This window comes from Botrytis deweyae (assembly GCF_014898535.1).
Source record: "Botrytis deweyae strain B1 chromosome Unknown BDEW_059, whole genome shotgun sequence".
Lineage (NCBI taxonomy): Eukaryota > Fungi > Ascomycota > Leotiomycetes > Helotiales > Sclerotiniaceae > Botrytis > Botrytis deweyae.
Window position 1 is genome coordinate 26,802 of NW_024066266.1, and position 16,177 is coordinate 42,978.

At 37.8% G+C, this 16,177-nt stretch overlaps 6 protein-coding genes across 6 annotated transcripts; 4 read left to right on the plus strand and 2 right to left on the minus strand.

The window, feature by feature from the left end:
• Positions 1-352: 352 nt before the first annotated feature.
• EAE98_012123 (uncharacterized protein) lies at positions 353-1,321 on the plus strand (the record flags this gene model as incomplete). The annotated part of the gene is made up of 1 exon (XM_038959747.1): positions 353-1,321. The coding sequence occupies one exon, from the start codon at positions 353-355 to the stop codon at positions 1,319-1,321; it is 969 nt and encodes a 322-aa protein (XP_038803871.1).
• A 1,278-nt stretch (positions 1,322-2,599) lies between these two features.
• EAE98_012124 (uncharacterized protein) lies at positions 2,600-3,784 on the plus strand (the record flags this gene model as incomplete). The annotated part of the gene is made up of 1 exon (XM_038959748.1): positions 2,600-3,784. One exon carries the CDS (start codon positions 2,600-2,602, stop codon positions 3,782-3,784), a length of 1,185 nt encoding a protein of 394 aa, XP_038803872.1.
• Positions 3,785-5,293: 1,509 nt separating this feature from the next.
• Positions 5,294-5,893, plus strand: EAE98_012125 (uncharacterized protein; the record flags this gene model as incomplete). The annotated part of the gene is made up of 1 exon (XM_038959749.1): positions 5,294-5,893. The coding sequence occupies one exon, from the start codon at positions 5,294-5,296 to the stop codon at positions 5,891-5,893; it is 600 nt and encodes a 199-aa protein (XP_038803873.1).
• A 1,473-nt stretch (positions 5,894-7,366) lies between these two features.
• On the plus strand, positions 7,367-8,192 carry EAE98_012126 (uncharacterized protein; the record flags this gene model as incomplete). The annotated part of the gene is made up of 3 exons (XM_038959750.1): positions 7,367-7,763; positions 7,884-7,957; positions 8,010-8,192. 3 exons carry the CDS (start codon positions 7,367-7,369, stop codon positions 8,190-8,192), a joined length of 654 nt encoding a protein of 217 aa, XP_038803874.1.
• A 137-nt stretch (positions 8,193-8,329) lies between these two features.
• Positions 8,330-9,995, minus strand: EAE98_012127 (uncharacterized protein). Its single transcript, XM_038959751.1, has 3 exons — positions 9,551-9,995; positions 9,005-9,482; positions 8,330-8,902 (listed from the first exon to the last, which is right to left on the minus strand). The coding sequence occupies exons 1-3, from the start codon at positions 9,985-9,987 to the stop codon at positions 8,561-8,563; spliced, it is 1,257 nt and encodes a 418-aa protein (XP_038803875.1). The 5' UTR covers positions 9,988-9,995; the 3' UTR covers positions 8,330-8,560.
• Positions 9,996-13,973: 3,978 nt separating this feature from the next.
• EAE98_012128 (uncharacterized protein) lies at positions 13,974-15,675 on the minus strand. Its single transcript, XM_038959752.1, has 5 exons — positions 15,319-15,675; positions 15,162-15,266; positions 14,726-15,114; positions 14,600-14,667; positions 13,974-14,544 (listed from the first exon to the last, which is right to left on the minus strand). Exons 1-5 carry the CDS (start codon positions 15,466-15,468, stop codon positions 14,123-14,125), a joined length of 1,134 nt encoding a protein of 377 aa, XP_038803876.1. The 5' UTR covers positions 15,469-15,675; the 3' UTR covers positions 13,974-14,122.
• Positions 15,676-16,177: the final 502 nt, after the last annotated feature.

The window sequence follows — 16,177 nt, forward strand, 5'->3', positions numbered from 1 at the left end:
GATGAGATGAGAGGGTCGTAGACGAAAAGCGCGAATAGATTATAGCATAAAGGAAACGTACAATCACTACTCGTAATAGTCATACTAGGTCCCTGCCCTGAGTGAAAATTTCGTCATTTCGATCGAACCCATAAATTCTGAGGTTGCAGGTGTATCAAACATTGATCAAAACCCGAAAAAAGTTACCCTCTCAGATCTCAGGGGTGGAAAAATCGAACTTACCGAGTGACCCCGCAAGTAGCGCAGCCTTATGATTTTGCGGGCCGATCCGCACACTGACGTAACATGCGTGCTTTAACTTCACGTCAAAATCTCACACATTTTACACCAAACCAAACCTCATACGATCACTATGTCTTTCAAAAGTATTCTCGACAAAGCTAAAGCTAAGGGCGAAGCCTTTGCTGCTCAGCACAATTTTTCCATCCCCGGTCAATCCACTACGCATACACCCCCACCACCACAACCCGCACCACCGGGATACTATCCTCAAGTTCAACCTCATCACAATGCAGGCGCACCTCCTCCGATTCCTCAAAATAGACCATCCTATTCTGCAATTCATCCTTATTGGATACCTTCTTTCGCTCCTCACACACATGTTTCCGATAATTTCAGACATCAACTAGGCGATCATGGCTGGGGAAACAATGAACTCCAAAATTACATCGCAGACCGCGAAAACTCGTTCCACGACGAAAACGGTTGTCTGGTCCTCCGAGCCATTGCCTCAAACGGCAGATTTACAAGCGCACGCTTAACCAGCCATATGACACTAGCTCGGGATCGCGGCAGTCTCGTAGCAACTATTACACCACCCTGTGCCTCCGGAATTTGGCCGGCTTTCTGGCTCCTCCCGCGTGAACCTTTTACATGGCCAAATGATGGAGAGATAGACATTATGGAGACGTGGAACGGGGATGCGACTAATCACACTTGTTTGCATTGGGGTCATTTTAATGGGGAGGATTGGAATAAACATAGGGTTGTGGAAACACCGGTGCATAACATGCATCATGCACAACACACATATGAGTTTGCGTGGAACCAACCTGAGAATGGTGTAGGAGGGAAGATGGTCTGGTATATCGATGGGAAGGTCGTTATGAAAGCGACGGTGCCGGAGGGAACGAGGAGGTTGAATGATTTTCAGGTTATCATCAACGTTGCAATGGGTGGAAACGTTTGCCAGGGACAGAGACCGCAAGATGGGCATTATGACTTAAGGATTCATAGTCTGAAGATGTGTGATGAGCCGACAGGTGGGTGGGGAAGGTTTGAGAATGACTTCATCCATGGGCCGGAAGGACATGCGATGTGAAGGGCTGTTTGGCCAGTTCGAGGATGATGAGATACATCCAAGAGAATACCCAGGATCGAAACGATTCAATGAGATTTTTTCCCTCTCTAGATTCTACGTTTATAAAGCTTCTGTTGGAAATAGCGCTTCCTTTGGCCTGCGGGAGCTTTGCTAGGTAGCGCAAAATACTTGGATATAGATAATAAATTATGGCACTACTGCCCGTTGTGGAAAGATCAAAGCGATTTGTGCCGGAGCTTCCAGTTCGAATCTCTAGTATATTTAAATTCTCCAAACAATTGAAGGTGCTTTTGTCCCTTTGTCTAATAACCAATTAGTTTAAGGCTACCTTCGGATGATTGTGTGGGACCCTTTTCAGTTATCACGGAAAGTCACTTACAATAGAAGCGTACGTAGTTGAATTGACCTCCATTAAAGCTTTCCGCAGTGAAGAAGACGCGCCTTAGAGTGTACGAGCTCATAGTTGAGTCTACACTTATGAATGTGCCTTTTCTCATGCTTACTTTTTGAGTCAAGTCGGATTTATACCATTGCTTAGGGTTCTGCCTCTCTTGCTTGCCCACTACAGTATTTCACTTACACCATTCTGTGCATGCATTTAAGTCATTCAACATGGTATAGTTTTAACCGTATCTCCATCTATGCTAGAACATGGTTATTCAAGATCTAAATATTATCAGGGTAGGTCTGTAAGAGGTCAAATAACGATTCTGATCGTCAGTCCCATTCATTAATAAGTGTCATCATCTTGGGTAGGAATTAGATATCCGGGCCTTACTTTTCATCGCAGTCACATAACTGTGCCTATCTTATTCCATTCATCGCCCAACTCGTGTATGAATCCTGTGAACTTTACATTCATTTCACAGCCGAATAGAAATCATTGTGATTAATCCATGAAATAGTAGTCATATCAACCATCATACATCATTTGGACGTCATTTTACTGTCATGGAGTTCTATTTCCAATCATTCTGCTATCACTCCCGTCATTTTCCAATTTTACAGTCATTTCGATCCTCTTTCAGTGATTTTTTATCAATTTTAAGTCACATCTGTCAAGAGTTGTAGCCATATTGACCACTCATACCATAGGATAATGAATCATCATGATTTTAAGGGACTTGAATGAGAGCTGCAAAGCACCTCTTAAGCCTGCAAGTCCCCCGGTTCAAGTACTTTCTCCTCTACATCTACATGAAAAGAAAAAAATTCATTTACTGCATTCAGAACAAATCTTTAAACGAACACTGTTTTCTACTTCTATTGCAAGCAATCATGAGTAGCCCAACCCCAAATCGTAAACAAAAATCAAGGCAAAGGGAAAGGGAAAGATCAGCCAAATCTTCTGCCCCCCAATCCCGCCCAAGAGAATCATCCCGCTCAGGAGAACCAGTTCGCTCGGAAGGATCGGCTCGCTCAGAGGAATCTGGTCGCTCATGGCAATCGGTTCGCTCATGGCAATCGGTTCGCAAAGGAGTTTCAAAGCATCTTGACAACAACCCTCATCGTCCATCGGATACACAAACACCACCACTTCCACAAAGAGAGCTTCCAATAGACGTCGGTCACAATCATTATCGCTCGGCAGATGCGCAAGTATATCCAAATCTTCAAAATGCAAGGCGTGTGTTCGCTGGCATTCGTCCTCAAGCGCCACTACATCCGCAAGGAGGAGCTCCCAGATACTTTGATCCTACACCCCAGCACCCATCAAATTTCCAAAGGCAACCAGCACAGCAAGAGAATTTTAATGAAGGTAGACGTCAAGGCCAGCCTATCCCCCCACCGTTGGTTGCTGCTGCCGCGGACTCAAGACCTTTCCCTCAAGAATTTAATGTTCGTACACCCCACGGCACTCGCCGCCCTACCACCGAGCAAGTACAACAGATACCAATTGAAGAAATTCGACCTGCTCGAGAAAGAGATCAAAATCGAAATCCTTATCCAGGCCCAGAGTTCCCTCCGGATCCAAGATATGGCGATCAGACTCGTGATAGACTTCCCCTGCAGGAAGTCGCGCGCGGTCGAAGACAAGCCAGCTTAAGAAAGTCTTCCGTCTCTGATGCACATGGCAGCGATCTCAGAGGTGGCTTAGGCTCACGAGAAAGCTCGCAAAGTTCAACTCCTCGCGATGACAGAAGAATATCATCCTCAAAAAGAGAGTCTGTCAGATCTCAAAATCCCTGGAAGGAAGGTTATACGGGTGACTGGAGCAAACCCAAATCCAAAAAAAAGAACCAACATAGTAGTCTGCTGGGAGAAGTCTTGAAGTGCGCAGGATATGTAGATGCTATGACTTCAAAAGGTTTAATGCGCAAACGCGAAAACCACAAAAGCGGTCATCGTGAGCGGCACGATGACCCTTCTGAAAAATTCGACGATGAATCTGTTGAAGGGCAGCCTCCCCCTGGCTCTCCCCGTCAATTCGACACTAGGGGTCGTAGACCTACTAGACAGTAAGTGCTCTTCTTGTATATTTGTCAGAACTGTGATATAGAAAATCACTAACTCAATTCAAGAACTTAGACTTCACGCCCATAGGCAACCGAATCGACACGGTATCAATGGACAACACTATCTTCTCATTAATCTCAAGGTTCTTTTTGACCTTGAACTAGATTGAGTACAACCATCCCATACCACGTATTCATTGTTTCCAGTCGCAAGGTTTTTTTTTGGGGGGGGGGGGGGGGGTTATCTATCTTTTATGTCGTATTTTGAGGAGGAATAATCTAAATGCATGGCTTTCAACTGGATATAAAATTATATCATCATTTATTACAAATCGCACCTCAACCAATGAATGTAATATAGCTCTTGGTGATTTTATTTTGTACACGGCTTGTGAGAAATAGAATGTTGATTAATAAATATCTGTATTTCCACGAACAACAACGATTGCTGGCAGGTTGTGTACCAAGTAACATTCTATAAATTTGACGGTGTGGCTCAAATGATGCTAGTTGGAGTTTTTAACACTCGAGGTCCAGGCTCTCATATGTGAAGTTTATAATGCGGCTGGAACCATGAAACCACCAGAACAAATTCTTGATCAATTTTCGTTACCACTCTCAAATATATATTGATGCCTTTAATTGAATGAGGATGCTGAGTAGCATAACCATAAGACGCAATGCTTCATGAAAAGCCAGTCATAGGCATCGAATATGAAAGGTTTATAGTCGATTCCCACATATAGGAGGTTGATTGTTAATTATTTCGTGCAAACGGTGACCTACCTCGAGAGTCCCTACTAGGTGGCACCATTACTGTAGCTAACATGACTGCAAATATTTCCTTTTTCTGATTTATCGCTCAAGCCTGTTACTCCAGTCATTCAGTGATCTCTATTGAACTTAAAGAAAGTGTGGTATACCAACGTAGATCGACTGCCAAAATTCATCAGTTGTAGAATGTGTTGGGTGGTTGGCTCAGTGAGTGAACCTGGATTTTCAGTGGTTGGGTTTTCCCTGAACAGGTGACATGACGATTTGTGCTCAAGGGTGACTTGACCAAACAGTCTCGAGACAGTCAAAGCCCGAAATTCAATTGTTCATCTACAATAGTCCTTCTCAGAAAATCACGATACATCATGATTCCTCTCGACCCCGCAGTGTATCATCCGTCACAGCTAGAAATACTTGAATGGCTAACCGGAATGATCTTACCGGAGTCATTTCATGAGAAATGCGGATTTATGAACAAGAGCACTGTCATCCACGATATTTTAAACGTTCAAATTGGATTTCATGCTCAAATAAGATTGATCGTATAATTTCAAACTTATTATCCAGGTTGCTTGGCGTTATAACGACACTTATTGCTCAAAAGCGCTGGATTTCCCTCCTTCCTTCTAACCTTTGCTCGCAACTGCAACACCTACTAAATACTTACACGACCATATCTTTCAAAGAGACCTCAAAAACATTCTCGACACTTCCAGAGACAGCTCCATCAACAACCTCAACAATGTACTCGGCCACAAAGAATTTTTGCTCTGGAAATTTTTATAACGCATCACACGGTGACAGTCCTGCCATAGACACTTTGCTTCCAAAACCAACGTACACGGTCAAAATATTCCCCGCGACTCACATCGAGAGTATTCCACAATCTTCGCCAGGAGAGATCCCAACAGAAGTTCAAAAGCTCTGTACATGGGCAGCACATGTCTGGCATCACGGACACACAAGTAATCCAATCTCTAATGAATCGAAAGATTCTATCTACAGGAGAGACGAGTGCAAGGACGGGTGTGTTGGCTATATCTACTCTTGGGCTTGTAAAAAGGAATGGAAAGCGGGTCATGTATTCGTGGACGTTTTATGTGGAAGTGAATGCATAACTTGCCCTGGGAGTAGTGGTTCCAATTCGCCCACCACGATGCCTAAGCTTCAAAGTAAAGATGGCGCTAGATCGGGATATTGTTATACGTGTGAAAGTGGAAGATGGATAGACAGATCCACTATGTATAGAGTGAAAGACTCTGTTACATTTGGGTCTGGAAGAGCTACTGCATTTGAGAGAGTTAAATATGGAATTGGAAGGCCTCTTGTATATGGGTTGTAAGAATCTCTCACATGTAGAGTTAGTAGAGCTACCTAAGCTATGGAACAAGAAGACTAGTTACGGATGCAGTGGAAGATTACGTTGCGTCAGGAACGTGATGACATCGTTCAAGTGGATGATGTTAGAGGAAGGTTCTTGTCAACCTGATAGACTTCGCGACCCATCCATGTTGAAGGATATCCATTCAATCGAGTACGAGTAGATTGATCCCTTTAAGAGCCTCACTGCATGTACCAAAAATGTTGTCAGAGCTACTCTACCGTGTTTATCAAATGCGGATGCGAATCAGAATCTCACATTCGCGTGCGCTTGGTTTCTTTCTCCCTGAAATGCCAGACTTGCATGCCGGGTAAAATGAAAGATACAGCGACTCCAGAATAATAGTGCCTACGGCGTTGAAAAGGACTTTCATGTTGCCCTTTTCCACGAACTCGAACGTCAGCGACAATTTTCAAGCTATGAAATTTGGAGATACACCGGGTTAAAGAGGTTCGAGGACTAAGACTTCACAATTCAGAGGTACCAAAGAACATGGAGCAGGGGGCACAAAAGATGTGGTGAAGGGTCGGTCGCAATGGATTTAAGACTGGTATTATCGCGCTTTTGAGGGAACATGGAACATAAATGTAAACCAACAAATAATGAATGATCATCGATTCAACACATCTCTTTTCTCTTTTCTTCTTATCCTTAGCCGCATGAAGCAGGTTCGGTTATCTCAAAAAGTAAAACACCTTCCTTTGACGAGTATGCTGCAAGCTGTGGCGCTACAAATTCAGACACAACTTTGCATTACTGCTTGATAGCATTACTTGATGAGATTCTCAATTGATCGAATGACACAAAACTGCGAGAGAGAGGAAGACCCTCGCGATATCGAAATGACCCCTAACGTACCCTCGATTCACATCATGATTCACCATCCTTGTTTGGAAAGAGAGGTGATGAATTATATGGAAAATGTCCCAGTACTTTGTGTAAGAAAATTCATGAGATAACATAAAACAAAAATACAACAAGGCGTGAAAAAATGTAGATAAAGGAGCATATAATGCAGAGTATAAATCGGAGAGGGTGTAGGAGAAAGAAATTGGGCAATATGCAGCAGTGACCGACTACCTCAGTTGGAAGAATGAGAGCAAATGATGAAGTCAGCTCAACGAAGTTCGTTAGGGAATCATAAAGCATGTAATTTTGGCACCTCAGGTATTGTGACTCTTGAATGATGTCTCATCACACAAATAAGAGTCAAGAAAGGCTTCTGACTCTTATTTCTCTAACACAACAGTCACCATGCTGGTGAGAATCAGTCACAAAAAGTGACAAAACCTTCACCCACATCCAATTTTCAAAACATCATTTACATCTCCCACTCTCTCCAAAGTCAAGCAAACTTCAAAAACATCAGATTAATTACAATAAACCCAGGCTTGCCTAACCAGACCGATAATACACATGTCTAACTTCGTAATCATGAACCCAGAATCTTGGACCCCGGAACTCTCCTCCGACGAACCAAAGGTCTATTCTCCTGCAACTGTGCCTCCCTCGGTGAAAAATACACTGAAACAAAAGGCCGCTTTATGGACCCAGTCTACCGAGCCTGCATCCATTGATTCAAAGAACTCAGAAGCCGACACCGATACAGCTGAACAATCATGCAATCCGGAAATCCCAGAAGCCCCAGCCGACACCGATACCGTAGAGCTATCTTGCAACCCAGAGGACTCCTACAAGAAACTCTACGCCGAAATGTATAAAAAGGCCTACAACGAAGCATATCATACAGCATGTTGGGACTCGTTCCACCGATCATATAAAGCTGGGTTCAACGCTAAATTCACCGATCATTATATGAAAGCATACATGAGTGAGTTTGAACGAATCCGTACTTATGATTCTGAGAGTGAAGAAAAATGTGAGGATTTTTGTTCTTCCTGGTTGCATTAGGAGATAATATGTAGAATATGCAAGCTGATTAATTCTCCAGGGAACAAAAAATCAGACGCGTTGAGGAAGTTGGATATTGATAAAATTCCATTTCCTAATAATGAAGAATCTAAGGTACCCTCGTTCCATGCCCCAAGATTTGAGAGAATTCTGACTTGCAATACAGCAAACATCTACTCAGATGATTCAACTATCTACTCAGATAATTGAACTTTTTAAACGCATGCAAGAACTCGAAAAGAATGGAAAACGCGACATGGCTCAGCGAGGAATTATCCAGCTATTTTCGGGTTTATTGGCAATGCTCTTTATGTATCTTGTCATGAATATGGCTACCGGAAAGGTCTGAACAGAGTGTGAGGAAAGTTGAATAGCCCAATAGAAACGTGGAAAGGCTTGGATTGATCCAGTAACAAAATCTGGGAAGAAGGATTCAAACTGTACTTGTAGAAATCTAACAAACGTGACTTTTAACTCTGAAATTCCTATCCTCTAGTGAACATCTTTGTCAACTGGTAATCCCGATATATACGAAAATTGAACTGTGACTGTCAAATAAAAAATGATCGAGCTTAGAGTACTACTCTACAATCAAATGCACATGAAAAGCTGTGGGAGAAAAGTTTTCATTTATGCCGAGTTCTAAATCTAATGTCGAGGCCAGTATGACGACATTCGACGCAGAATTTATCCCCGGATCAGCACTAACCTTTTCGCCTACTCGTCCCAAACAATACAAACAACCTGTCCCTCGATATCAATTCCGGCGACAATCTCCAAATCTCCCCCATCCACATTCCTCTTCAACAACGCTACTCTTCCATCATTTTGCAAGCCCACAGCTACCAAATCTCCAGCTTTGTTGATAGAGAACTGTCTTGGGAAACTACCTCCAGCAGCATCAATTGAGACGAGTGAGAAATTACCATTTGAGTGATTTAAAGAATATGTCAAGAGAGAATCGGAGTGAATGATATTTGTGGCTGATGGGGAAGAAGGATCGGGGATACTGAAGTGTGTATCGTTGCGCTGAGAGATGAGGAGGTAATTATGATCGGGCTAGAAGGCATATTAATTTCATGTGGTTTTCCAACTGGCAAAATTTGGAAAGAAATTTTCTATTCAGGAGAAAGAAAGTTACTCAGAAAATTAATCACTTACTGTAATTTGGATTCCTGATGCGGCACTGTAAAACTGCAATTCTTCGCCTGGGGTAGTCGTCTCCAAAAGACTCCTCTCAAACTTCACTTCAAAACTCAAAGTGTTATCACTTTCATACGTAACCTCATATGCCGTAAGTCTGTTAGTCAACTGACTGACCAAATAAAAGTACGTGATTCCTGTTTCCGAAACAAGCCAGTTTGCATGTCTGGGTCCACTTCCGACGGGAGTTTTCAATGGCTCAAGTGGCTCCAATAACTTGGTATCTTGATCGATTCGATAGATTCTCACGAGATCAGCACCTAAATCTGGGACGAGGACAAATGATTCTGTTGGATCGGTGATTGCTTCGTGTGGATGCGGTGCGGTTTCGTATTGGGGGTCCGCGCCGGGAGTAGTAAGGTTATAGGTGAAAGTTTGGAGAGGGAGGATGTTAGTTGCGGAGGAGACATCCAAACTTCCTACGCTGCTTGAGGAACTATTGACCAGTCATTCAGTATGAGTCTCCAAATCATGTCAAGCCGGAATGAATGAGTGAATTCTTACTAATAAGCTAAAGCCAAAGCAGTATTATTCGCATACAATACCGTGGCTGCGGCACCAACCGGTGTCTCAACTCTATCCAATGCCACCAAAGAACCATCGTCCTGAATCTTCAACGAGTTGAGAGTTCCATTACTTGCAGTCAATCCTCTATCCGCGCAAAACAAGATATCTCGGGAAGAATCTAAAGTGATCCACGAGGAATTGGCCGCGCAAGCCGTAGATGTCGCAATGACTTCGAATGAATATGCACCATTTGCATCCTCATCGAGTGACAATGTAGTAACGGTTCCTGCATATGACGCCACAAATAGTCTGGACGCGAGAACCTGAGAACTTGCGAGCGTGAAGATGAGGGATTTTGAGATGAACATATTGAAAGCTTGAGTTTCGTCTGGAAACCTAGAGATCACGTCGAATATGGCGGCGATACCACCCATTTATATGAACCTTCAAGACGTACGATTTAGACCTTGTCCAATATCGGCATGCTTGATAAGCTTAAGTTCTTCTTCATTCACATCATGCATGCAGAAAGGGTACCCATGTGGGAGACTAGTAAGACCGAATCCCAAAGTGACGCCCATTATTTCCCCCATGCATACACGATAAACTTCTTACTGTTCCTGGATTTATCAGACGATTCATTCACCTACAACTCTATCTCCATCTTAATCCGAGTTTACCTTTTCCGAACATTCCTCTCGTACACCGTTAATGGGATTTATCAGTCTTCCGATCTCAAACATCTTCGTAATTCTATTGGTGGTAAAACCAAATTGCCCCACAAGCCCCATTATGATCCCAACCTCTTAATTAGTCTTTAAAGAATCCACACAAACTCAATCTCTTAGGTCCCTCGCGAGTGACACGAAAAATGACACACGTATTCTTTTAATCTTAATTCATATCAATTATCACAACTTCAAAATTAATTATTAAATTATAATATAATAGTATCAATTTGCTGCAATCACTATAAGAATAAAATATATTCTCAATAGTATAATAGAATCTTTATTAAAGCTAAAATCCAAATTATACTTAATAAAATAGCTGATAGAATTATTATTATTTTTAAAGCTTGAATATTTAGAACTTATAATATTATATTTTGTACTAAATATTGATATTAATATAATTGTAATCCAAGATATCTATATAATTCTATAATATATAAAGAGATTAGAAAAGCAAAAAAAACTCTTATTCCTTATAATATATGTATTATAGAGATTATAATCTAAATAAAAAGTTTTGAGATTAGATTTCTTAATTAAAAGTAATTAAAAGAAGTATATGGATTAAATCAATCCGAAAGGATTATTATACAAACTATAGAATCTATAGGATATCGAAAATATATAGCTTATTATAAGGAATAGATTATATAAAGGATAGTTACCGCTAAACTCCAATTTGTCTACAATATATTAGCTAAATACCCTAATCCGAAAAATTAAAGAAAAGTTAGGTTCTCTAATAAATGTTATTAGGATTTCGGGCCTAAAGGAAAGTATAGGATTATTAAAAAGTTAAACTAGAAATTCTATTCTGAATATATTCAGTTTAGAGAAATAGAAAAGGAGGAATATTATAATAAATAATATTGCTAGATAATAATAAATTATAATTTTAAAAACAATCTTATATATTACAATATTTCTAGGAATCAGAATAACAAATTATTCTATAAGATTTATATCGATATTATATTAGATAGAAAAGTAAAACGATAATTAATTATATTAAAGGATTTTATACTCAAAGAAGATAGTAATTCAGAATACAATTATAAAAACAAAAAAAATAATATAATAAAGAAATAGAAAAAAGATTATTATTTAAAAACCTATCAAAACTATTATGATAATTCTAATCTCTTAATTATTGAAAATATCTAGCAAATTCCAAAACAAGTTGTTTAGAGGTATACTTATTAGAATAATATAATTATATAGGAATTTATAAATAAAAATTGAAAGCAAATTATTATTAAATATATCAATAAACTAGTAAATATTATATCTCAAAGACTTAGGGATATTATTAAAATAAAAGAATAGCTTATTAAATAATAAAAAGATAATTAAAAAAATGATTTTTAAAGTAATTTCCTTTTCAAAACAATTCATTTTTAAAGGGAATTGAACTATAATACTATTTTATATCAATTATGTAATTATATTATTTAAAACAATACTCTATATAATATCAATATTAATTTTTTTATTTTATATTGAATCTCAAAATTCTGAATATAGTAAATTTAAAAGTTTCTGTTAATAGAAATAAATCAATTCTCTATAATAAATTATTTTATAAATATTATACTTAGAATTATAAAACTTATATAAAATTAATCTCTAATATTGAATTAATAAAACTATTATATTATTCTTATTATAAATATAAAAAGTAGTAATATTGAATTAATTAAAAAAGAAGTATTGTTTTATTAAATGAGAATTACGAATTTATGTATATTATTTTTCCTATCACCCGCGAGGGTTCCTCGCGAGTGATACGAAAAATAGTATATATATCCTTTTAATCTCAATTTATATTAATTATTATAATTTCAAAATTAATTATTAAATTATAATATAATAATATTAACTTGTTACAATTATTATAAGAATAAAATATATTTTTAATAATATAATAAAACCTTTATTAAAATTAAAATCCAGATTATGCTTAATAAAATAACTGATGGAATTGTTACTACTTTCAAAACTCGAATATTCAGAGTTTATAATATCACATCTTATATTAAATATCGATATTAGTATGATTACAATCCAAGATATTTATATAATTCTATAATATATAAAAAAATTAAAAAAATAAAAAAAATCTTTATTCCTTATAATATATATACTATAAAGATTATAATCCAAATAAAGGGTTTTGAAGTTAAATCTTTCAATTAAAAGTAATTAGGAGAGGTATATAGATTAAACCAATCCGAAAGGATTATTATATAAATTATAGAATCTATAGAATATCGAAAATATATAGCTTATTATAAGAAATAAATTACATAGAAAATAGCTATCACTAGATTCCAATTTGTTCATAATATATTAACTAAATATCTTAATCCAAAGGATTAGAGAAAAGTTAGATTCTCTAATAAATATTATTAGGATTTCGAATCTAAAGAAAAGTATAGAATTATTAGAAAGCTAGATTAAAGACTTTATCCTAAATATATTCAACTCAAAGAAATAGAAAAAGAGAAATATTATAATAAACAATATTACTAAATAATAATAAATTATAACTTTAAAAACAATCTTATATATTATAATATTCCTAGAAACTAGAATAACAAATTATTTTATAAAATTTATATCGATATTATATTAAATAAGAAAATAAAATAATAATTAATTATATCAAAGGATTTTATATTTGAAAAAAATAATAATTTAAAATATAATTATAAAAATAAAAAGAATAATATAATAAAAAAATAGAAAAAAGATTATAATTTAGAAATCTATCAAAACTATTATAATAATTTTGATCTCTCAATTATCAAAAATATCTAACAAATCCTAAAACAAATTATTCAAAAACATATTTATTAAAACAATATAACCATATAAAAGCTTATAAATAAAAATTGAAAGCAAATTATTATTAAATATATTAATAAATTAATAAATATTATACCTCAAAAACTTAAGGATATTATTAAAATAAAAAAATAGTTTATTAAATAATAAAAAGATAATCAAAAGAATAATTTTTAGAATAATTTTCTTTTCGAAATAATTTACTTTTAAAAGAAATTGAATTATAATATTACCTTATATCAATTATATAATTATATTACTCAAAATAGTACTCTATATAATATCAATATTAATTTTTTTATTTTATACTAAATCTCAAAGCTCTGAATATAGCAAATTTAAAAATCTCTATCAATAAAAACAAATCGATCCTCTATAATAAATTATTTTACAAATATTATACTTAGAATTATAAAACTTATATAGAATTAATCTCTAATATTGAATTAATAAAATTACCATATTATTCTTATTATAAATATAAAAAGTAATAATATTGAATCAATTAAAAGAAAAGCATTATTCCATTAAATGAGAATTACGAATTTGTGTATATCATTTTTCCTGTCACCCGCGAGGGTCCCTAGCCAGAAAAAGAGAGTTCCGGCTCGGCGAATGCATGGCGAACGGATATTAATTTGCTTATCCTGGATCACGTACGGATAACCTCATTGCCCTTGCAATGTTTCGGGTATTCTAGATTGACCGGTAGATTTGCCGAATATTACCCCGTCACCTACAATCATGGGGTAGAGAGGGTTTAATACAGGAAGAATCCAGCAAAGATTGTATACACTTGCGCACTTGTAAGCATTCTTTACCATTGTAAGCAAGATGTAATCAGTATAGAACAGAACCTGAAAATGTATTCGCATTGATCAAAACAGTACCATAACCTGAATATGAAATGAATCCTTGACCCAACTTCTTCTTTTCTCGAAGACCAATTTTACCATGTTATCGAAACCATTATAAATCTTTTCTGCCCTCACCAACCCCCAGTATTCACATCGTCTGGTTCGGGAACTTTTCCAGCAACTCCTTGCATTTCACGTTCGTGTTGCATGTCCGCCGAACTTCTCTGAAGGGTAGTGATATTGTACGTTCTTCTCTCCTTGATTTGACCATTCGCGGGAATCGTAGCTTCACTTCCTTGATGAATGACAGTCACGGTATGTGCACCATGGCCTGTGAATTTGCTAAGGATTTGGGATACTGTTGACATTTTGTATGCCGGTTGACCGTGTCCTCGTCCACCCTCACCGTGCCCGACCTCGCCTTCGAGTTCAATCTCCTCTAGGCCTTGAATGTTATAGTGTCGAAGGAGAGGCCGTAATGTTGCGATGCAGCTTGCCACAATTCCCAAACCAGCTTCAACTACGGACCAAATAAGCATTGGTGATATTGAATCTGTGAATGTTCATTAGTCATAGTCATGTCAAGGCAAGAGGATAGGGTCCCGAACAAAGAGGATCTGAATAGTCCAAGTCCACAGCAAACACTCCGATTCGTACAGCACAAGCAACACCAGCGCTGGCACTCTGTCAGCAGATTTCACAACTCAGATGTCGAGAATATACGTGATACATACAATAATCCTAATCCCAGGACAGTGACAACGAATGTCTTCGTTTTGATGTGCATTTGCATATTCCAAACTAATGCGACCGGAATAAGGGTAAAGAGGAGATATAGCGCTAGAGACATTCCGGCCCATGCATAGCCTAGAGCATCTGCTGAGTCGTAATTACAATATCCATCCACGCTCGAATCGCCTTGCTCCCAAGCGTATGAAATTGGTCGACAATTGAAAATCAGGTAAAAACTTGCTATGAAGCATATGATAACATTGATTGATAGCCCAACCCAAAGAGCGTATGCGCAAGGACTGGCCTCAGTGAGACGAAGGAGACATGTGGCATAAGAAGCTTTGACCGCCGTAACAGCATTTATGTAAATTAAGACCGTGAGCCAGACGTACTGCTGATTGTCAGTTGGTTGTATGATCTCAGAATCAGTATTGAGACCTTCGAGCTTTCAACAATATCACCCGTATTCATCCCCTTCTTGTGTTGACCGATGCCTCGTTGAACGCCGACGAAGAGTAATGATGCCATCACGATATAAAGGCCCTGAAACCCCAGTCAGAATACCAATACTGATATCTTTGATGGTTTATCTTACGAGAGACAAGAGAATGAGAAAATCATCATGGCCAATGGTATTTCGAATCACCACTCGAGTATAGTAACGGAGCGAGACAACAAAAACGCCAAGAATGAGGAAAATGATGGTTGTTGCCAGTATCGATGGACCATAAGAGTCCATTCTCATTTGGGACGAAAGTTACGACTTTCTTTGTAACGATGGAATGTAATTCCTGTTGGATTTGTTAATTGTGTTTTTAGGTATACTGAAGGATATTGTAGGTTGTAGAAGCGCATCATGCCACAAAGTGATACTTAATTTGCAGGCATCCTAACAGATGCTTGGAAGAAGATGACCAAGGAAGAGAAAACAAATGCAAAGAGAGATAGAAGGAAAGAAGAATCGGGGGCGAGAAGGATTACGTATTGTCTGAAGGAGGAGAAAGGGTAGGAGCAACGTTGATTTGACGGTGGGATCATCTTTCATCCAACTCTGGAAGGTACGAAATATTTTAGAGCGTTTATCACACTCTCAATTGAGTTCGAGCGAGATAGATAAGAATAGAAACGCAAACATGCCATGGTTGTAAAAATATCTGAAGAATTTACCTACCTCTCGGCGAGACGACTTGCAGTGAAGTATCGCCTACTTACTCATAAGCAGTGCAACGTATCGATATTCGACGAAACGACATGCATACTGGGTCTAAACAATTACTGTACCTCTGAAGTATCTGAGAACAGTCACAGTCAATGAATTTGCTAATGTCTAAGCCCCAAATGCAGAATCCCCTGGCAATCTCTGTAAATGGCTGCAATGGTTTGCGACAGGAATAGACAGGTTCGTGGGGCATGTACATAATCAAGTACAGTGACGATGGTGACACTTGTTATTT